General features: G+C 38.8%; 1 protein-coding gene across 13 annotated transcripts in view; it reads right to left on the bottom strand.

Annotated features, from left to right (window-relative positions):
• Positions 1-22,905, bottom strand: part of PHLDB2 (pleckstrin homology like domain family B member 2) — a 236,338-nt gene that overhangs the window by 21,995 nt on the left and 191,438 nt on the right. For 6 of the 13 annotated variants that reach the window (XM_043893094.1, XM_043893087.1, XM_043893092.1 and 3 more), the window contains 9 exons: positions 17,099-17,254; positions 15,720-15,830; positions 13,048-13,137; positions 9,354-9,497; positions 8,567-8,752; positions 6,513-6,653; positions 5,195-5,294; positions 2,629-2,643; positions 1,440-1,460 (listed from right to left, as the gene is read on the bottom strand). In XM_043893094.1, coding sequence (XP_043749029.1) covers positions 1,440-1,460; positions 2,629-2,643; positions 5,195-5,294; positions 6,513-6,653; positions 8,567-8,752; positions 9,354-9,497; positions 13,048-13,137; positions 15,720-15,830; positions 17,099-17,254 — 964 coding nt within the window. The remainder of the gene's footprint in view (positions 1-1,439; positions 1,461-2,628; positions 2,644-5,194; positions 5,295-6,512; positions 6,654-8,566; positions 8,753-9,353; positions 9,498-13,047; positions 13,138-15,719; positions 15,831-17,098; positions 17,255-22,905) is intronic. The other 7 variants (XM_043893095.1, XM_043893097.1, XM_043893093.1 and 4 more) reach the window with 6 other exon arrangements.

The following is a 22,905-nucleotide window of genomic DNA, read 5'->3' as shown; positions in this document are numbered from 1 at the left end:
CTCCTCAGATAGTCCAGGATTTTTTCCCCAAATGCATCACAGAATAAGAGCATGAACTTACCACCTGCAGGGGAGGGAGACAGGAAACTAAAACGACTCCCAGGTTTCCGAGTGTGGGCACAAGCAGCTGCTGTTACAGTCTGCGCTGCTAGGACCGCAGCTGTGATTTCCCCAGGTCGCCTCACTGTGTGTTTTATCTCATTTTATTTCTTTGCTCTGTGTCTCAGAGAGCCTCCCATCATTCCGGTGACAGGATAACACCCTGCATTTTCAACTTAAATGAAAGAGGCTGCTGCTAGCAAGTAGCTTCCATGGCAGGATTTTAGTTTCCTGTGGATCCAATATGAGTGGGAACATCCACCTTAAGCAGCCCCTCCTTTCCCCCACCACCAGCAACACTTTACTGATCACAACAAACTCACCTGTCACCTGGCTTAGCCTCCTCCTTCCTGAGCAATTCCAAAAAAACAAGTGATCCCTGAAATTACAAATAAGGGTATGGACCTCTCCTTTGTGACCCTGGAACTGCACCAGCGTGATTCCTAGGAGCTGGTTTTGGGATCCAGGCTCTGGCCTGGCCATTTAAAGGTACAGATACTTTCAACAGAAGGATACGATTGGGGCTCAGGAGACGGAGGAGGGTCAGGCCCAAGGATGACTGCTGGCATAGTGAAGCAGCACCAGAAGAGGTGTGAGCCGGATTAAGCCTCCACTCAAGTGTCGGTGATCAGGGAGGGGGCCATATATGTCCTGTTCAGCACCGAGTCCCATTTGTTCAGTAATCAGATGTCACAAAATAAAAGGTCACTGAGTGAATTAATAAATTTCAAATATACTAGTGACTAAATAAGGAAGTGGAATGCATCTACTGTTTCAGGTGCAGCAAAGTAAGTGGATTGGGGGAAATGAGACTTTCCGAAATCCCTGAGATTGCTTGGTTTTTGTTTTTCTTTTTAAATTATGTGGCAAGAATAATATTCAGCAGTGGGACAACATCTAAAGAGTAAAACGGGCCTTGTAAATACTCTAAATCCTTCTTGACTGGACAGGAATGGCTGTTTGAATTGGGTACTTTACAAAGTTTATAAAGTAAGACCTGGTAACACCTGAGGCTGGTCACTAAGCATAGTACATACATGGAACCCAAATCAACTCAACATTCTTCACTGTCCCAGAAGAGCCAATAGGTTGGATGTGCAAGGCCCATTTATTATTATCATTTTTAAAGTACCAATCCCTATGAATTCTGGCTAATTGCACCTGAAAAGCCCTTTGTGAGTTAACCACTATGGGATATATAATCTTGCTAATGTTTTCTAAATGTATCTTATATACCTTAAAATGGTTATCTGGGCCTTAATACAGAAAATGCAATGACCTAAATTTGTAACATGGGTTTAAGAGGATAAAATTAATCAGTATTTCTAACAATTTCTCACCTGCTGAGAAATTCATTCTTCCTAACCATAGTCCACAGCCGGAAGATGAAAGTGCAGGACAAGTCAGGAATGAGAAAAACGACAGAGAAAGGGAAAAAGATACAAGATCAAAAAGGGTGACAAGGGGACAGGAAAAACACACCCTTCCAACATGCAGTCATTTACAGTGTTAGTACCAGTACCAGCTTGACAAGGGGAGATACTCATATTTTTAGATTAAGTTTGAGTTTATAGAGAAGAATTCAAGAAGTCAGCAAAACAAAAACAAGCTTCTGATACATGCATACAGTCAAAAAACGATTTGTTATAGAAAAAAAGAGAGAGAAATCGTCATACATGTTCAACCAGAAAACAGGGAGAATAAAAACAAGATTATATCTATAAAACAATTCTTGATTCCAAGAAGATGCTAACAAATAGCTTTTTAAAGTTAAGGTTTGTAATATGCCATTCAACGATTTGAAGCACAGTTGATCCAACTTTATAACAAATCAGTTCTGTAATGCCCTGCATTACTATCACCTAGCCACATAAGAATCATTTGTTCTAGCCAGTCATTTAGACAGTTCTTCACTCTATACTGGGTTCAATCCCTGGGTTTGAAAGATCCCCTGGAGAAGGGAAAGGCTACCCACTCCAGTATTCTGGCCTGGAGAATTCCATGGACTGTATAGATCATGGGGTCACAAAGAGTCAAGACATAGCTGAGTGACTTTCACTTTCACCCTATACTAGGTTTTAACGCTTAAATGGAATATTAGGAGCCTCCTAAATCCTTCCATCCTCTCACATAGCCTGCTTTATTTATACCTGGCCTTTATAAAAGAGAAACATCATATCTTACACTTAGTCTATACACAGTACAAGCCAACTCTTTGCTTTATCTAGATACTGAGTCTTATGAAGCAATGCTTCCGAATCACTCATGTTTCCTGCATGATCTGACCTTGCAATAAAAAACCAAGACAAAGAGGGTCATGCAGCTGCTTGTGAGTGAACAGCCACTGCACGAAGCATTGTGTTTTTAGCAAATGCGCAACAATTTCCCTCTATTGTGTAAAAGAAATAATCATTAGACTAAAAATCCACCATTGTACAGTTTTAAATCTGATCATTTCTTAAAGATGACTTGACATGACCTTTTACTACTTGCTGGAAACAAAAGCACCACAAAGGGAGGTTGTCATACCTTTCTTGGACTTTCCTGCATTGGACAGAAGAAAAAGGACAAAGATTTCATTCATTCTAAAGCTTACAAAGGAACGGTTCACAAGTTGTACAAAAGCCAATAACCATTACCACTTTAAGAGTGGAGCTCCTGGGCTCTTTGCTTTAAACTCTGCTCTCAGACCTTTGTTTGCATGAGTCACACTGTCAGGCCTATCACAAGGGTGCTTATTGAAGGAAGGCTTATACTTACACCATTGTCCTTGATGGATCCATTATGAACAAGCAGCAAAAAAACAGGTCATTTATGTTAATAGTGTAAGTCATGAAAATGATAAGGTCTATTTTATTTGAGTTCATGAAAAATGTGCAAGGTCCATTTCAAAGCCATGGACTTTTTACTTGGCGTTTGCTATTTTAATGGCACCAACAACTGACAGTGGAACAATTCTAAATGAAATTATGATTCATCCTTCCTAGTCCTTGTGGGCCACCTGTATGGGTTTAGTAGAAAATGCTGCCAACTTTTACGGTCTGTTGTAGCTCTAAAAACTGCAGTCCCTACCCGCTCCTCCTCTGGGTGGGGGAGTCAAAGGTGGCAGGCTGGCCTCACAAGATATATCACATCCTCTTATCAGCACACACATGATGCTTCTCTATTTCTTTGGGAACTGTCTCATCATCACGACATGAAACTCTTTAGGAGGAATACCACCCAGAGCTGCAGTAGGGAAGGACTGAGGCCGAGGGCCTCTGGGATGCACAGAAGACCTACCAGTGAAGAACAGGAGCACAAAAGAGGTCAACGACAACAGATTTGGCAGATGGTACCTAATGTGACCTAAGGGAACTGGCTCAGTTTTTTCTCCATGAACCTAACATAGGGCATCCCATTATTTGAGGGGAACACAGATGAGAAAAACCAAGACCAAACATCCCTTCAGTTTCACCATATTCTCACAAGAATCCTCTTAAATGATATTGTTTACAGCCCTTCATTTTTACAAATCTATTTGGTGTACAGGTCTAGTGTTTCTTACTCTCTATGTTAAGGAAAAAAATTTCAACATAAAGTATGTGTTGTGGCCAATCTGAACTTTGATGTCTTCAGCCAGTGAGAAAAATATTCAAAAAGAAAATATCACAGAAAAATGTTTCAACAGAAAATAGACTAGACCCACAAGTGAACAATAATAAATGAGAGCCAAATATACTCATTTATGTTTAATTATTTATAAACTATGGGATATTTTTAGTTTATTAAGAAATTATGACAAAAAAGAAGTTAAGTCAAATGCATTTTATTAAAATAAATAAAACCTCTCATATATTATAAACCACTTTTATGAATACCATAACTTCTATTAACTCTTAAATCACACTGGTAATGATATGAAATCCTCTTTCAAGGATACGTATATATGTATGTACATCTCACTTAGCCACACACACATACACATTATGTATACATAAATATATATACACCAGTATATAAACATATTTTTGATGGCAATAGTGACTATTCTCTGGTGACATTAGCAAAGATGCCAAGCATCAGAACTGCATCCTGGCCACCTTGGAGGGAACAGCTTCAAAACGAACACGTTGAGAGGAAAGATGCCCATCATCCTGTCAGCATCCCACTCACATCCTGGGCACACCTCCAACACTGCATTTACATTTGATTGAAATTATCAGTTATGTTTCTGTCTTCCTCATGAGACTAGGTACTTCAAGGACAAGGATCATGTCATTTATTTGCATTTTTGCTACCCAGCACCATACCTGCTCAGAAGTCAAGGCCAATATAGGTTGACCTAAAGCCCCATTTTGACACAATAAATCTAATCTTCTCCACAAGAAGCTCACCTCTGGAATTACCTTAGAGTATTTTCTTCTAGCCGTACACAGACTGCTTGAGAATCCCATTAGAAATGCAATGTATTATTTCAAAGAAATAGAACATGCTGAGAATCCAACTCTACCTGAAACCTAACAACCGCATAAAAGTTCAGCCCACATGAGAAGGCCTGAGGAAAGTCTGCTGGGCCGCTGGGCCTCTGTTAGCTCAGTGAATCTTCAGCTCAATGAGTCGTTCCTCCAGTGGGAGAGTAGCTCAGCCACAAACCAGGGGAGCGACTTAGCCAAGTGCCCTGGTAATCTGTCAGGATCTCAGGCATCTTTTTTTTCTTTCTTTCAATCAGATAAGAAGGTTAGTAATTCTCTAGGGGCCTTTCTGAATGGAGAATTCCAGTGCAATTATAAAAAGTGTCATGGGTATATACCAGCCACGTGTGCATATAGGAAACTTATCTCAATACAACAATAAGGAGATTTATATATACATTCCCCCTCTATGGGGACACATTAAGAGTAAAATTGATTGAATCACTTTGCTGTAGAGCAGAAATTAATACAACACTGTAAACGACACTTCAATAAAATTTAAAAAATAAAAATAAAAAAGTGACATTTAGGACTTTGGTTGATCCCCTGCCTAATGACCCCCAATTCTGTTCTGATTCCCTGTCCCTGAGAAATTCTAATGCTTGACAAAGGGCATGACCCCGGACTTAGAAGATACCTACCTCTGAGCATCCTCCGAGATTCTGAGTCTTTGGTCATGGTTGCTAGCGAGTGGGGGAGCACGCTGCCACAGCTGTTGCTCTGTCCCAGGGGCAGGTGGCCCTGTGAGAACCAGGAGGAAACAATTCAGGCAAGCTGCAAGCCCAGTGGTCCTTTCGGACACGGCCACATCACTGTTTGCCTAACTCCTGATTAAGCGCAGAAGGCAGCCAAGGCAGGTCTTTGCAACCAATGTACTGATGCTAAATGGGACAGACCAGTTGCTGTCACTTGCCCAGAACTTCGCAGCAGCCTCAGCGTCACAGCCGTTCCTCCACAGGGAGCAGTTCCAGAAGCGAAGACAGATGGGAAAACACTGTCTAGACCCACCTTCGAGAAAAACTCAGAAGCCCTTCATGCGCCAGGGGCAGAGGGTGGATGCAGGGACAAGAACGCATGCACGTCATGCACAAGGACAGAGGCGATCCACACATCACAAGGGCACCAGCTTCCATCTGCTCCTAGGGATTAAGTGGGCTAGAAACTGGAGAATCCTACTAGCTGTCCCAGTGGTTTTAGCACTCTTTTAAAATAACAAAATCCTAGGGTAAAACATTCTGGGAACACCAGTTTATAAAATAGATAAAAAACAAAGTTATTCTGATTAAGGGCAAGAGAAGGACTCCAACGTCTGTCCCACTCAGAACCTCCTTCTCTCTTGCCCTTGCCTTCATCCTGCCATGACCCTTCAGGCAAGTCAGCAGAACAGGAGCGAGGGCAACTCAGGCATCACACCACATGGGCTGACATTCTAGCTTCAATGCCAACCAGCTGAGGACACGGGGGCCACTCACCTAGCTTCTTTCCACCTCAGTTTCTCCATGTGTACAATGGGGACACTAATTAGATTAATACCTCTACCACATGGTGTTGTTGAGTTTTACAGTGAAACAATACACCTAAAAGGCACAGCCCAGTGTCAGGTTCCAAGAAATGATCCAATAAATATTGGTTGCTAATACTCCTAGAATCCAGAGCTTACATGCTCCAATTTCCAGATCTAGAATGCAGCCCTGGGCGTGTGTCATGAAAGTGAATGCCACTCACCACTGGTGTGGTGGTGGCAGAACATACCCTGGACCAGGTGCTTTGGTCCCAGAGCGTACAATTCCAAATGTCCTCTGAACAGGATAGAAAGTGCAATTCAGTCATGATGTCTGCCCAACAAGCAAACTTAACGGTCTATTACTGAGCATTATCTTTAAGGCCTTTGCATGTCAGTCAACATAAGCCCAGAAAGACTCACTGACGGTGAAGCCCGTGATTCTCCCCATGTCCTACCTTCGGGGTGGTGCTTCTCCCCATAGTAGCACTGCTGAAATGTGGGGATATGGAAGGTGTGGTTTTCTTTCGAGGCAAAGTGTCACTCAGATAGAGGCCTTCCTGGTGCTGTTTTTTCCTTTCTTCCAGACTTCTAAAATGCTTTAGGTGCAAATGTAAAGCAGAATAGCAAAACTTGACTAATTGAAACAGGTCACTAAAGAAATTAAGAAGTATGCATTTACAAAGAAGCTTTGGAATTTTAACACAGTCTTGAAAAAAATTATTCAACTTATGTTCGCTAAGAGACCTGGGATAACATTTGGTAAGACACATAGACATGAGAAGAATTTATTACTGAACCTAGAAAAATTCAGAAAAATCCACCTGTCACTTTGACAGTAGTGCCGGCTGCCTTGGGGCCCCAGGACAACTTACAAGTGATTATGGTGGCTGCCACGTGGATGGCGGAACAGCCAGTGGACAAAGCATGTAAGCAGGGCCCCCCCTTGTCTGTCTGGACAGTTCTGTGTGATCGCACAGCTCCCAGTGCAAGGAGAATAAGAAACGGGAGAAGGAAGGAGATGAAGAGACAGTACAAACAGGGATACTGCTTAAAGACGGAATCATGTTTCAATTACATAAACACACTCCGAATCCACATAATGTTTCCATAGAAGGCATCCTTCTAGACTGAAAAAAAGATCTTGACCAAGGGGCCTCCACAGCAGTCCCTCACATTTAAAAATCCTCCTGTTGACCATTTCAGTTTTTTTTCTTCAGACTCCTAAGGCAACATTTTGCCAACTTGAAACTTACCCACATTTTTCTTGGCCTTCCCCAAAATGTCTTTGATAGGAAAGTTATTTCCTAATTAGAGGTTCTTTAGGTTGGATCATTTTAATACTAAACTCGGGCTTTTGAAATATCTAAAAATTAATGCAACTCTGAGATATCAAATTTGCTATCAATCTTCCAACATTCCAATCATGAAGAATATCTGCATTTTAACCTAATAATTATCTATTTATAATAGATATTTATTAACCTAAAAGTAGTGAGGAGATATGGTCCTTTGACCAAAGATAATAGATAGGAAAGGTAGCTTTAAGAAGGGTAAAAGAAAGGCATAACGAACCAGAACTCACCTACTTTGGGAGGCCTATTGACTGACAGCTTAGGATCTTCTGGGGCCAAATTCATGTAAGGGTTTGATTATAGTTCAAAGTTTCAAAACAAAATTGTTTGGTGGCTTGGTGGCTAAGCCATGCACGACTCTTGTGACCCTGTGGATGGAGCCCACCAGGCTCCTCCGTCCATGGGATTCTCCAGGCAAGGATACTGGAGTGGGCTGCCATTTCCTTCTCCAGGGACTCTTCCTGACCGAGGGATCAAACCTGGGTCTCTTGCACTGCAGGCGGATTCTTTATCACTGAGCCACCAGGACAGTTCATGAGTATTCATAAAATGTCCTAAAAAGAGGGCAACGTGTTTGAAATAAGATATTATTTATTTTAAAATAGGTAATAAAAAACTGTTGTTCTATGGACCAAATGCACTGCTTGTGATGACTCTGGACAAACTGCTTACCGACACTGAGTCTCAGTTCCTTACATATCATGGGATTGTTAGAAGGAAGAAATGAGGCATCTGTAAAAATCTAAGGAAGTTTTGCCTCACAGCAGAGGAATGGTGTCTACTATTATGGTTTCAATCATGTGTAAGAAAAATATTTTGTGTTGACCTAGCAACTTTGTATACCATGGATTTTATGGAAATAATTATTATGATTTTGAAAAATACCTGAAGTTGCAACATTTTGATTGAATGGGAACTGAAGCATGAGGATGTGAAACGAGCTCCAACGTATCAAAAGCCAGGAGTGGACAGCCAAGGTCTCAAGCTCTCTAACAATCCCCACACTCTTAGGGACAAAATAAACGTTCTTTTAAAAAAGGAGTATGCACCTTATCTTTTTAAAAAATATCTTTGGAAAAACTGAAGAAAAGATTTCACATCAGTAAGTCTGCTGTCAAGGTAAAATCTCCAAACTCTAAATGCTGGTTCCTAATTACCTGCTGGTCCTGCTGCTGTCGCCTTCTGTGTTTCTTAGCTGGCAGAGGAGGAGGTGTGTCATTTAAGGGAAAAGAATCGACAGAGGGAGCCATGACTTCAGGCCAAGGGGCTGACGGAGGTCCAGTGATAGGATGAGAAGAAAGAGTGGAAGGAAACATAAATCCAGAACAGACAGACGATCTTTGCTTTAAAGAAGAAAAAAAAAAGTATTTATGTGTCCATATGAAATGAAAGAATAAGATGAAGAAATGAAATTGATAATCTCATTGTTCTGTTATCTTATATGTTACTCAAGGAGACATAAATGACAGGGAGTAGTTAGCCTCGTGTTCAAATCCCACACTTGGATCAGTAGGAGGTATTTTAATTTACTATTATTTGTCTCTCCCCAAACGTTTTAAAGCAGCAGAAAATTAAAAAGAAGTCCGTACTGTAAAACAAAATTGAATACAAAATCAAACTGGAAAGGTGCTTCAAACCGCCAATTTTAGAAAGTCTCTTTGCTTCTAAGAAAACTAGGCTGGGCTAAAGTGGTAAGATATAGTTTATTCTTCTGGACTTCCTTCTCCTAATACTCTATACTCTGTACCATATTTCATGGTTTCAAGTGTTATTATTAGTAGAGCATTACTTCCCAAAAACAAACTGGTTTTTCAAACTGAGCATCGCTCCAGACCTCTGGTCAACCAGACATATCTTTGTCTCACACCTCACCGTTTTGTCAACCACGGGTTAATCTTTGACATGAGGAAAGCAGTGAATGAATGAAACGGCATGCCCACACACCTCTGCACTTTGTGACGGGCTCATCAGCACAGCTGTGGCAGGCCCAGCGGCAGCGGCGGCAGCATCAGCAGGGAACTGAGTGGAAGGGGGGAGATTCGTGGAACTGCCACATGGCTCACTAATTTCATTTACAATGATATAGCCCTAGAAGGAGGAATTGATAAATTACACATGAGGAAAGCAAGCGCTGAAGCATGCAAGAGTATTAATGCTCCAGGACAATGGAGTTAGCTCAGAGCATCACAGCCAGATATCTGTGGCATTATCAGATGTTTCATTAAGGCAATCACCAGTTATTAAAATGGATGTATGATGCTTAATCTTGAAAAATTGTATTTCCAACATTAAAAGTAAATTTTCAGATAAAATCAAAATGACTTTATTATAAATAACCCAATACCTTTGATTTAAAAATATCCATCCATATCAGCATTCATTCTGTTGACTGAATAAGGCTGTCACTACACAGCATTTAAAATAATCACACACAAAAATAAATCTGAGACATGAAACCGACAACGCAACCACTCTCTCATTCAAGAGACTTTTCCATAAATCTTTATTTTAAGATTTTCTCTGTTTCTTCTGTTGCCTGACAAACTAGAGAGTGAATAAATATAGACTAAGTACTACTGACTTTTGCACTAAGACATTTATAAAGCAGTAATTTATTTGTATGGAATCTAGCTTTTAGGCATCTCAACAAATGAAAATAAAAAGGACACTATTCTCCCATGAGCCTTCCCTAGCAAGAGAAATGTACCCACACGCGCACACACACACACACCCTTAAGGCAAAGCTGCAGCTCAAGAGTGTTTCAGCTTAAGGCAACTTCCCTCTAGGGCAGTGAATTTTCAGTTACTTTTAAATTCAGTGATTCAGTTGTGGCTTCAGCTTAGAGAACATACCCATGAATCAGAATCTTTGAGAATAAAAATTTCTGAATTTACATTTGAGGAAAAGGCCCTTGTAAATTACCATGGAAAGTAATTGTACAGACCATTCATATTTTCACTACATGAATAAAATAGTATGATGAACTCTGTGGGAGAAGGTGAGGGTGGGATGTTTCGAAAGAACAGCATGTATATTATCTATGGTGAAACAGATCACCAGCCCAGGTGGGATGCATGAGACAAGTGCTCGGGCCTGGTGCACTGGGAAGACCCAGAGGAATCGGGTGGAGAGGGAGTTGGGAGGGGGGATCGGGATGGGGAATACGTGTAAATCTATTGCTGATTCATATCAATGTATGACAAAACCCACTGAAAAAAAATAAATTAATTAATTTTTTAAAAAAAAGAATAAAGGGTATAAATTAGCATCTCTCTTTTAAGAGTAAATTGTGTTGAATTTAATATTTGAGTTCTACTTGTCCAGCAATCCTTTCAGACAGTGGCTCCAGGAAAGTTAAGATATTGTTATGCTGGTGAAGCAAAAAATCCCAGACTGGAAAACAAGATTTTCACTGAGAGTTTATAATTCTGACCAAGTAGAGGGAACCAGAGTTGACTGTTCATAAATTGAAGATATCAAAATCCTGCTGAATTTAGTTTTGCACTTCAGAAAGGGGCAATAGGTAGTATGTAAAGTTTTATAAGATTAAATTGAAGAAAGGAAGTTGAAAATTGGGTTTTCAAATTTATTTTATCTTTGACAATGAATGAGAATGAAGAGTAGCAACTTGAGTTATTCTTTTGCTAAGTTGATAGAATCTTTCAAAACCAAAATTTGATTCCTATATGAATAACCTATTATATAGGTTATATATCACATAACAACCTATTATAACTGTAATAACCTAATACCTATAATAAACTAATTAATTGCTTAAAAATGTATGTCATTTTTCAAAAGTGGGACTTATTTAAAAGAGCTGGATATAAATTCATCATTCTTTTAAAAAAGAGAGAGAGAATGAGAGAGTGGGGGGAGGCAGAGAAAGACGAGCAAAAGAACGAAAATCAAAACAGCTTCTGAGCCAAGTCTGCTAGACTTGGAAGAGAACGCACAGCCACGCACCAAACATGAGAGCTGCAGACACACAAATACGGTCAAAACCCAACGGGCTTCAGCGGCCGGAGGGCTGCAGGGGAAGAGCGACTCTAATAGGAGGGAAAGGCTTTATTCTTCCGGGAGGTAAAGAGGCCTTAGACCCTATCTAACGCATTTGGAAGCCACAAGCCCTTCAAACTCATGTCCAGAGTCAAACTGCATACCTGTCTGCTTAAACCTATTCTTTCCCCAGTCTCCTCCGTCTCAGTGACAGCTACTCACCATCCACCTCATATTCAAACTGGAATTTTTAACAGCAGCATTCCTGACAATGCCCTTAATGTACTTCACTCCCACATCCAATCTATCAGCAAGAACTGTCAACTCTACCTCCAAAGCATTTCTGCATCTGGCTGGTTCTGTCCATCTTTTTTTATTTGTTCAAATTCAAGTCACCAGCACCTCCAGCTTATACTGTAATCACTGCCACACCGGTTTTCCAGCAACTCTTCTTTATAATCCAGTAGAGCAGCTCAGAATGATCTTAACAAATGGATCTCAGATAATGTCACCTCCCTGCTTAAAACCACTCAGTGGCTTCCCATCCACATAAAGTAAACCATATTTCTTTAACATGACCCACAAGAGCCGGCCCCTGCCGGCCTCACTGACATAATCTTATTCCTCTACACTCCATTCACAAGCATCCTTTATGCAGTGATTCTGCCAGTTCTGTGTTCTAAATAATGGAGAGAAACTCCATAACTGAATGGTCTATAAAGCTTTTGTGGAAACATTTCACAAAATGCTTCCAAGGTACGTATCAGTCACACCTATTATGTGATGAGCATTTACTTCACATACATATATATACACACACACACAAAAAAAATATTTTCTATGAAGGAATTCCTAACTTTGCTGTCTTTTTAAAGCAGTTTATAAAGTGGTTTTTGCTATTACGAAAAATTTTATGCATAAGCAAGCTTTTTCTTTAGCTTTTTGAAAAAAAAGATGAAGAAAACTATTTCTTTCTGGTGAGGGTTCTAATTTTCCAAATTAGAGTTAAAATATTTTACCATTATAGCAGTGTAGCTCTATAAAAAGATATTTGGGAAAGGGCGGTGATGGGGTCTTGGGAAAGATGAACATTTGGGATAAAGAGGGTGTACAGCTTAATGTAAACAGGATTTTTCGAATTTAGGGCAAAATAACCCAGACAACATGGGGGGAAAGGGTAGAGATGTCTGGGGGCTTTTCATGTCCCAGAAGACCTAGGAAAAAGAGAAGAAAGTAGGAAAGATGAGAAACTGAGAAAGGAAAATGCAAGATGAAAGAAGAGCTATTAAGACTAGTTTTGGTTTGGATCCTAAATGTTTGAAACCCCAAAGTAACCCACAACATCACTACTAAGCAAAGTGTACACACACACACGCACACAAACCCCAAAGTAACCCACAACATCACTACTAAGCAAAGTGTACACACACACACACACACACACAGCATGTGCATCAGACATAAAGATAATCCCTGAAATTCTCAAAGCATAAATCAGGAAAGGCAGGAAAACCTCAAAGCACCGAGTGCTTTCAGAAGTCACTTCAGTGCATGTTTCCCAGTCAGCTAATCCCAGAAAACTGAGGTACATCTGAGTTCTAAGGTGATAACGAGTGGACATGTAAAATCACAGCTTACCTCTTTCAGAGTATTTGGGGTGACAGGAAACCCTTTCCCCCCAGAGAGGCTGGAGTATTTCTTTTCCAAATTACAAAGATTTTCCTTTTCCTGAAGGAACACAAAATCTATTAAGCTGAGTCAACTTTGTAGTTTCCTGATGACTAACAATGTCACTCTTTCATGGGACTTACTGACTCTTCACATAACTTCTTTCGTGAAATGTTTCCATTGCAGCCTTTTGTCTGTTTTTTAAAATTTTATTTGTTGGTTGCTTACTATTTTTCAGTTTTGGAGTTTCTAATACATTCTGGATACAAGTCTTCTGTCATTTACTCGTTAAGAAATCTTTGTTTACTCTGAGGTCATGAAGGTATACTTGCCCACCTGTATTTTCTAGAAACTTTATCTTGCTGGTTTTTATGTTTAGGTCTATAATCTGTCTCAAGTTAATTTATATGCATGTTATGAGGATAAACAGTGTTGAGATTCATTGTTTTCCATGTTTGCCTCGTTGATCCAGCACCATATGCTGGACTTTCCTTTCCCTTCTGGATTGTCTTGGAACCTTTGTCAAAAATCAATAGACAGTACATGTGAGTCTATTTCTGGACTCTGTTCAGTCCTTCTGATCTATATGTCTATTTGTATGCCAGCACCACACCCTCTTAAATGCTACAGCTTTACAGTAAAACGTGAAGGCAAATAGTATAAACCCTCCAACTCCGTTCTTGTTCAAAGCTGTCTTGGCTATGCCATGCCCTTTACATTTTCATATTCGTTCAATTCCCATCATCTGTGATGATTGCCTTCTATAATGTTGCCACGAACACTGAAGCAGTGAACACTGACCCACTGTTCCAAAGGGATATAAGCTTGGGTTGCTGTGGGCATCTGGTCACAATATTTTCATCAACTGATCACTACATAACTTTGTCTTAACGTGTGTTTCCATTTAAAGACATCTTATTTAATAGACAATGTTGATTATTAACATTAAACTCATAGCCAACAGCACTCTATTTCCTACCTGAAAGCTGTTTATCTAACAGATGTATTTTCACCATGAGGCACATCACAACCGTCCCGCCCTTAGAACACCAGACAATACTTTAGCACTTGTGAGGCATTTTAAACAGCAAAATCACCAATGAAAAGCACAAAACATGAAAACATGGCCCCAAATGGTCCACAAAAAGGGCGTCTAGTCACAGCAGGAGAGCAAAACAAGAAGGCAGAGCACTGTCTTGTTCAACCTCAGCTGAGAATGTGAATGTACACTGAGTGACTTAAAATTTTCACTGTTCTGTGCTCACCTGTCCATCAATGACTGAGTGACAACTATTGATCTCAGGGTTACAAAGGTTAGTGACTAGGGAGAGCCACAAACATGGACCCCGTGGATAATGAGGATCAACTGCAAATTTCAGCATCACCGGAATTTTTATTGGGGTTGAGGTGTAGCTATAGGTCAATTTGGGAAAACAAAAATCTTAAGACATAGTTTTTACAACCGAATTATATATTTTAATGAGGAGATCTTATTTCTACTTTGTGCTTACCCATTAAAAATCTATCACTAAGGTTTTTTTTTCTTTTTTTGCTAAAATTTCAGCAACTACTTAAATATTATAAGTTACATGATCGAATTTAAGCTGTGCCTTTGAATTTTGTGTGCAAAAGGTCGTGGGGAACCTAATAGCACCAGAGTTCACCCCCAGAGCAGAGGATGGGGTTGGAAAGTCCAACCTCAACTGGAGATGGCCAGGTGCTGAAGAAGCAGGAGGCGGGGAACTGCCAGGGATTCGTGTGGGCTACAGAGGCACTGTGCGGGGACTCATGGTTGCCTGTGAAGGGCCAGTTTTCTCTTCTCAACCTAAACATGGCTAAGCTGCAAAGAAGGGAATGAGTGCTCCAACTCCATTTCTTCTGGATGGGACCATCGTGCAGCCTTGTCTTTAATCCATCATTTGAGATTTTTCTCTCCTGCACTCCACTCTGAGTCCATCTCATGTTTTCATGATCCCAAGTGTCCCATTTCTAAGTGGCCTCCATGCAAGGCCCAGTCCTGAGACTAACCCCATCAACTTTAACGTTTGGTCTCTTATCCCTGAAATTAAGAGATTATGTCAGAAAATTAGGCTGCAGTTTGGACAAAATAAACCCTTTACATGGAACACACCAGAGGCTGGGCGGACGGGGACACAGTCCCTGTGATGAGGGTGACCTTGCCACACCCACACGGGGCAGCCACCTCACCAGTTAAGCCAAGCTAAATCCAATGTGGCATTTCCCAAGAAGACCTATATGCAAATAATTAGGGTTCAAAACACCAGAGCAACTGAGCCAAAATATCTGACAGCAGCAGAAAGAGCAGAATACGTTTAACTTATTTGATGAAAAATAAGATTTTTTTTTTAAAGAAGAAAATCAGAAAACATACTGATTTCCCATAGTTTGGATTTTCACGCTGTGGAAAAAGCATGAAGAAAATGTCTTTGCTTATTTCTGAATTACAGTTAATCATTCAGAGCATCAGTTTATTAATGTGGAGGATTAAATAAAGATGTATATAGAAAAGCCTTCCTTAAATTATAATTCATTCATTAAAAGGCAGTTGGTTTGATGGAAGCGACTTTCCCTGAACTGGAACCTGTGTTTTACTGTCACCAGTACAGAAAAGAAATACTTACTCTCTGCAACATCATTATTAAATTATTCTTTTCTTTCACAAAATGATCTTGTTCTCTTTGAGCCTGCTGGACAATGTGATTAGCTTGCTTTTTCAATGCAGAAATTTTTTCCTGGAGGAAAAAAAACCAACCATAGAAAGATTAGACCCTTAGGGTTTGCTGTCTGTCCCGGGAAAGGGAGAAGGAGTGTTTATAACTAGAGGTGCAGTGACCGTATTTCATTGACGTTAGGTGTGCTTAGTCGCTCAGTCTTGCTGACTCTTTGTGATCCCATGGACTGTAGTCGGCCAGGCTCCTTTGTCCATGGGAATTCTCCACGCAAGAATATTGGAGTGGGCTGCCATGCCTTCCTCCAGGGGGTCTTCCCAACCCAGGGATCGAACTCAGGTCTCCCACAGTGCAGGTGGATTCTTTACCATCTGACCCACCAGGGAAGCCCGAGAATACTGGAGTGGGTGGACTATCCCTTCTCCAGGGGAACTTCCTGATGCAGGAATCAAAATGGGGTCTCCCGCACTGCAAGCAGATTCTTAACCAGCTGAGTACCAGGGAAGCCCACCCAATGTTAGGTATGCAGTTATTATTACCAGACTGTGAAGCAGTTTCTTTGAACTCACAAGCTCAAGGCTTTTCTTCACCTAAGACCAAGTAATTTGGAATGTATTTCAAGTATCCATAAGTCAATGGGAAATCTTGTTTTAGAACATAAATGAATTTCTGACTTCACCTTGGGAGATGCCTCATGGGAAGAAAAACAATGGAATTTCTTGTTTAAACTGAAAGTGTCACCTTCTCCATTGTCCTTTCCCTCAATTTTATGGGTTTAGTACAGAGCACTGTGGTGAGGATTATGAATTTTGGAACAAGAGATGAATTCGGGACTCGACATCCGGGTGCTCAGGGTTGGGTGGAGGCAGTCACTTGCATAGCATTCCACAAGGCTGCTTCTAATAGTAATAAACTATCAGTCAGCTTTGAAAACTACTGGGTCTAGAAACAGAAATTCCAAAAGACTTTTCAACAAATTATTTTAAATCAAGTTACTATGATTGCAAAAGCAAATAATTTAAAATAAATATCTAGATTTCTGATTTTCTCTACCTTGGTTTTCACATAAAAGAATCAGACATTCATAAATACATCTACAGCATCAGGTAACACTGACTATACCAAGTCTCAGCTTATCTAGTTCGGAGCACCATACACGTGGCAGGCTCCATGATCTGCCAGATGTAACAAAAGACACAAAGATATTCAGATATAACCGGTATACAGACAGATGGACACATGCTATAGCTATATTAACAATCACTATTGTCTCATAGCAAGGGGTATATATATTTTGACTTTTTACATTGAACAACACTTGGTAAAAGTACCTTTCTAGTAACAATGTTCCTTTGATACTCAGCCACTTCACGCAGGAGCTGCTGGGTCAGGTTCTCCTTTTCCTCATCTAGACGGCTTTCACGCTCAAGCTGCTGGAATTCCAGGTCTTCAAAGTGTTTGCTCTCAACATCTAGTAGGTCGGCATCCTTTGGAGAAAAGGGAATGAAAACACGCGAGAATGGCTGCAGCCTTCTTAACGTGAAGAAAAATTAATACAAGCACAAAGTCCAAAATATCTTTCCAGTTACAACACTGACCAGGATGAGAACGTGATAACCGTCTCTTCGGAGTTAAACCCCAGGGTGGGGACTAGGATGGAACTGAAAGTGACTGCGCTGGGGGTGGGAGGGGGGCATTTATGTCACCATTGGTTGTAGACTGTTCTTTGGTTGTAGGAATTCTTGCTTTACCTCTACCAGGTGGCTTTAAAATGGATCATGAAATATAAAAAGAATGCAATAAATAACCTAAACATTATCTGCAGACCAAAGGTGTGACATAAGCTCTTGAGAAACTTCCTATTTTTCACAAATTTCCAGATGAAATCAGACTTTAGCATAAAGACTAAATTCAATATTCCAAAGTTGCTTACTATAAAAAAAAAGACTCAGCGGGATAGGGTGGGAGGTGAGAGAGAGGTTCAAGAGGGAGGGGACTATGTACACCTGTGGCTCATTCATGTGATGTACTGTAGAAACCAACACAGTATTATACAGCAATTATCCTTCAGCTAAAAATAAATATATTTTAAAAAATGAACCTTAAAAAAAAGATTTAAAAGCTGGCATATATAACAGATCAGAGGTCTCTAAGGGGAATATATGTACCCCGAATGGCACATAACACAAGGCACTGGGATGTGAGAAAGAAATACTAGACCTTCTTTATATTTATTTTTAATTTTTCCTTTTCTTTTACAATTTTTCAATAAATGTTCTCTAATGTACATACAGGTAAAATAACATGTAAGATTATTTTAAATGAATATATATATTTTAAGTATGCATAGAATACATATAATACATGTATTTATAACATTATATGACCTATATGTAGGTACATATAGGAATGCATGCTCAAATAATTTTAGTGAAGGGAGAAGTCATCAAAAACATTTGAAGACTGGAGTTCTTATATGGGCTTCTGTTAATCCCTTAAAATTGTTTACAAACCTTTTTACTAGAGAGAGTAGGAACCACAGTGCTCATAAAGCACAAAGACTGACTCCAAAGGTTAAGCAGTGCTAGTCTAGGAATAATCTTCAGGACTTTTAAGAATAAACAAATCATAAAAGTCAGTCTAGAAGAGGCATTCTCCAACCTATGAGATGTCTGAAGACAGGGGTGAAACCAGATCTGAGCAGAGGCTGGTGCATGTGGTATGAATTGTCCTCCCATCTACTTAAAGAAAACAAAAAGCCTTTTTTGTTTTTGGGAGCCTTTGACAGAACTGTAGAATGTGGTACGTACAGAAGATTCTTTTTAAATATATAATTTATAAATAATTAATGACCCCCCAAAAACAGGCAGCTGGGCTACGTGACTCATAGCGCTAAGTGCCAGGGCATTTTTTTCAATCAACACATTAAAAAGAGTTGGATTTTGTGTTGTTCTTTCTCAACCCTTTATCAAGCATAGTAGAAAACCTTTTGTATACGCGTGTGCAAACACACACACATATATAGTATGTATGTATAACATGATACATATATTTTAGAGAACATGAATTTTTGCCTAGCTCAAAAATTTATGACATTTTGGTTCCACTTGTTTGACTTGGTACGAATAGAATACTAGATTTCTAATTTATTTATTCAAAACTTTGATATAGTTTCATGTATTTTGGCATCTAGTATCACTGCTCTGTCTAGAAAGTTTATTATCTTAGTGATTTTTTAAAAATTGAATGAGGACTGAAGCTTTTTATTCAACTCCGAGAATATAAAGAAATACTATCTTGGTTTAAAAAAACAGGAAAATAAATGTGACACAGTATTATTAACTAAAGTACAGATTTTGTTCAAATTAAAAAAAAAAAAAGTTGGATAAATCTGTGATAAATTAGGTCTATTGTCAGTATTTAAACACACTACCCCCTCCTCTGATTTTCATGTAAGTGATAAATTAAATCTTTTAATTAAATGAAATATTTTTCTATCTTCTGGAATTAATTTTATTCTGGGGATGATTCACAAAAGGACTATTAGCTACCAAGAAATTACAACCAGCACTATAGCAACAAGATTATTATGTCAACATAGACAGTGGATTCTCAAAGTCTACAAACAAGAAAAAACAAGGTGAAAAACACATTCAGCATTTCTCAAAACTTCTTTACATTTTAATTGGCCAAATGTAAAGCAGCTTTGGTTTCAAGTAACTGGGTGATATTTCAAATTTATCAGAGATTTCATGCTTATAACTTCTACAGGAATTAATGAATTTGGACCAAATCTAGTTGTTACTTAAGGAATTAAGATGTAACTCTAATGTTATGTCTTAAAACAAAATATCTGCAGTCTTAAAACGTCAGTGATATATTTATTCACAGAAGCTTTCATATCCAAGTTTTTAAAGACTTTCAACTAAACTTGGCCTGTGGCTAACGGTTATTGAGACAAAAATTTTAATAAGGTTTCTTTTTTTTCATTTATAAAGAATCTTCATTCAAAGTGGGCATATGGCTCACAATATATACACTACGCTAGTAAATTGCTTGCCCCACATCTGGTTAATATGCAACATGTGTTATTTTAACCACATGAAGGTCACAAAGTCACTAATTTATTTTTAGTAAATATTTAAACCACTGTATGAAAATAATAGCACACTAGGCAGGAAAGTTTAAAATTACACCCAAGCTCAGCACTCAGATTCCTCTGGTGTAATCATCTGATCAAGTTAGCTAAAGCATTGAAACGTGTGTATATAAACTTACACTGTGAAAGAAAAACAACTTGGGAGGGGAAAAAAAAACCGTTACAAGATTTTAGATAAGAATAAGTATTCAAGAGATGGAATTTAGGGGCAGGAGTGGTTTAATTGAGCACAGAATAATATACACAGGACGCTCAAAGTTAAGTGTGTGACTAGTTGAATGAAAATTTTAACTAAACTTCTCCACTAAAAGAATACGACAAGTCTTTACTGGCTGCAAGTTCAAAGGCCAGGTGTGAAAGGAAATAAAACAGATGTGTTAAAGAAAATTCAGCAGAAGTCATTTTTTCTTCCCAATAACATTTTTGAGAATGTGTAGCTAGTGGTAAAGAACCCGCCTACTAATGCAGGAGACTTAAGAGATGTGGTTTCGATCCCTGGGTCAGGAAGATCCCCTGCAGAAAGGTATGGCAACCCAGTCCAGGATTCTTGCCTGGAGAATCCCATGGACAGAGAAGCCTGGCAGGCTACAGTCCATAGGGTCGCAAAGAGTCAGACACAACTGAAGTGACTTAGCACGCAGCATGCATGGCAGAAGTTTACATGCACAACTTGTTTTCTTTGCTTTCTTTCAGTAGAGGAACTGAAAGCAGAGACTAGATATGGTATGGCCAGGAGATATTACAAGAATATTTTTATGACAGCGCAAGGGCAACTCTGAAAGCAAGTTTATAAACTTTCTAAGAGTATGTTACTATTTCTCTGTCTTTATGCGCTATATTCAAAAACTTTTTTGCATACTTTTTTGAATTTGGAAAAAAGACAATGAAAATCATCTCGTACAAGCTTCTCATTTTATACATGAGGATACTGAGGCCCACAGAGGCTGAATGACTTATCCAAGAGTAAAGGATAAACTAATTGTGGACCTAGTGAGGAAAACAAAAAAGGTCTCCTAACTGTAGATATCACTGAATAGAATCTTTTTTTAATCAAGAGACCAAACTCAACCATTCAGCTGAATAAATATCAAAACACAAGAAAACTATCCTAGCTAGGCCTCTGCTGGCAAATGAAAGGCTCATTTATCTTCAGCTTTTTTTCTCATATCACTTCTATGATTTGATTGGTAAGCCCAATTATCAACTACTTTAAATCACAGGCCATGAAATCAACATTGGATGAAAACTGTATTCTGCCTCTAAAGCAATGATTTAGGAATTAGGAAGCCCAGTCATAAATCCATAGTCTTGTATACACAAAATCATTTTACAGTTTTGGCTCACATATTTGAGATTGCATACAGGCTAAGAAAATTACTTTCTTCCTATTCATTTATTTTCTATTGTGTCTGATTTGTCACCTAATGAAGTTAGTTGTAATAAAATCAACATTATTGAATTTAGCTTCAATGCCTGGGGGAAAGCTCTGTAATGAAGTGCTATTCTGGAGTGTTTGAAGTCTGAAGGGAAAGGAGTTGTGATAACACAGGAAGCTCCAGTATGAATGGACTTCTCATGAAATAAGTGAACTTTTTACTGATTAAGCCGAAGGACTGATGAAGATTCATTTTGGTCATTGTCCATCTCTGGAAAACAGAATCAGTATTTCTGTTAATATCAGGTGAACACAAGCTAGCACAAGCCAGTTTCTCTCCTAAGGAAAGGGTTTTTATGATAAAAATTTTGCAGTCTGCTTGGAAAGGAAGAGGAAGGAGTCTTTGCCTTCGATTAGTGGAATAGGCTGTCTGCATCATTTCCTTTCCTCTTTTGTAGTCAAAATCCTTGGAACATACACAAATTTATGAGCTATCTTATAGAATCTACATTAAGCAAACTAATTGTATTATGCTTGACTCCAAGTTATTAATAGAATTTGCCAATTTTTATTTGAATATTTATAAAGAATACAAGCAAAAACTAGATAACTAAAGGAAGGGAAGAACAAAATGTATAACCATGCTTCTGACTCTAAAAGCACTAAGGTGACGGTGTAACTTCTTTAGCAATAAAGAAAGTTGAAAAATAGTAAACAAATATAAAAAAGTTTCCCAATCTCTTTTGTGAATTGGCATAAACACATAAAAAAAAACCACACTACAAACTAAAATAATTTTACAAAAACTTTTCTTTTTCCAATCATTTTTATCGTTAAGACTTTCAGCAAATTATTTGGGACACTGAGGGACAGGAAGTTTTATCTTCTTACAGCAAATTAAGCTGTACACAATAAAATGAGTGAAGGGGAAGAGACAGTTTTGAAATTTTTTTTGATCCAACATTGTATAAATTACACATATTAGAATTGCTAAGCTGTAGTTAACCTGTCTGTACTGGTTTCTTTCTATACTGAAAGATTCTATCAATCTGTGCAATACATTGAAAAGCTTCAACTATGATTTTTCATAACCTAGTGATACTCAGGGTTATCAAACATTTTTGTATTCAAGGTCATCTTAAATATTTTCAAGGGTATGCTATCTTAACTGATTTTTACCAAGTTGCCCATTCCCAAGAAGGCACAAACATAGTAATATGAGTAAAACTAGTTTTTCCTACTCCTGTGGAATCATAAAATGTTACTTATTTAGGACAAACTACTATTATACTCCTTTAGAGATCCAGAACTGTCAGTGACTGACTCCCCACAGTCACAGTCTGTCTGGGCTGCTGTTTAGAGCAAATAACCAGCTGTCAAGAGGCTATGAAATATTAAGTGGTCTTCCTAGTGTTTGCAAAACTATCCACCTAGGAAGTCAGGTAGCAAGGTCGTTTCAACACTGCCAATATTAAAGATCGAAGAACAACCTGATAAAGTTCAACTAGAAAACCTATGCTGCATAAAATTTTAAAAAATTATGAAGCCTGAAATTGAATGCCCTGCATCTTAGGTCTTGTTTGATTATTGTGATCATGCTAATG

Source organism: Cervus elaphus, chromosome 31 (assembly GCF_910594005.1).
Source record: "Cervus elaphus chromosome 31, mCerEla1.1, whole genome shotgun sequence".
Lineage (NCBI taxonomy): Eukaryota > Metazoa > Chordata > Mammalia > Artiodactyla > Cervidae > Cervus > Cervus elaphus.
Note: the sequence above shows the minus strand (reverse complement) of the source record. Positions and strands in the feature narration are given on the sequence as shown.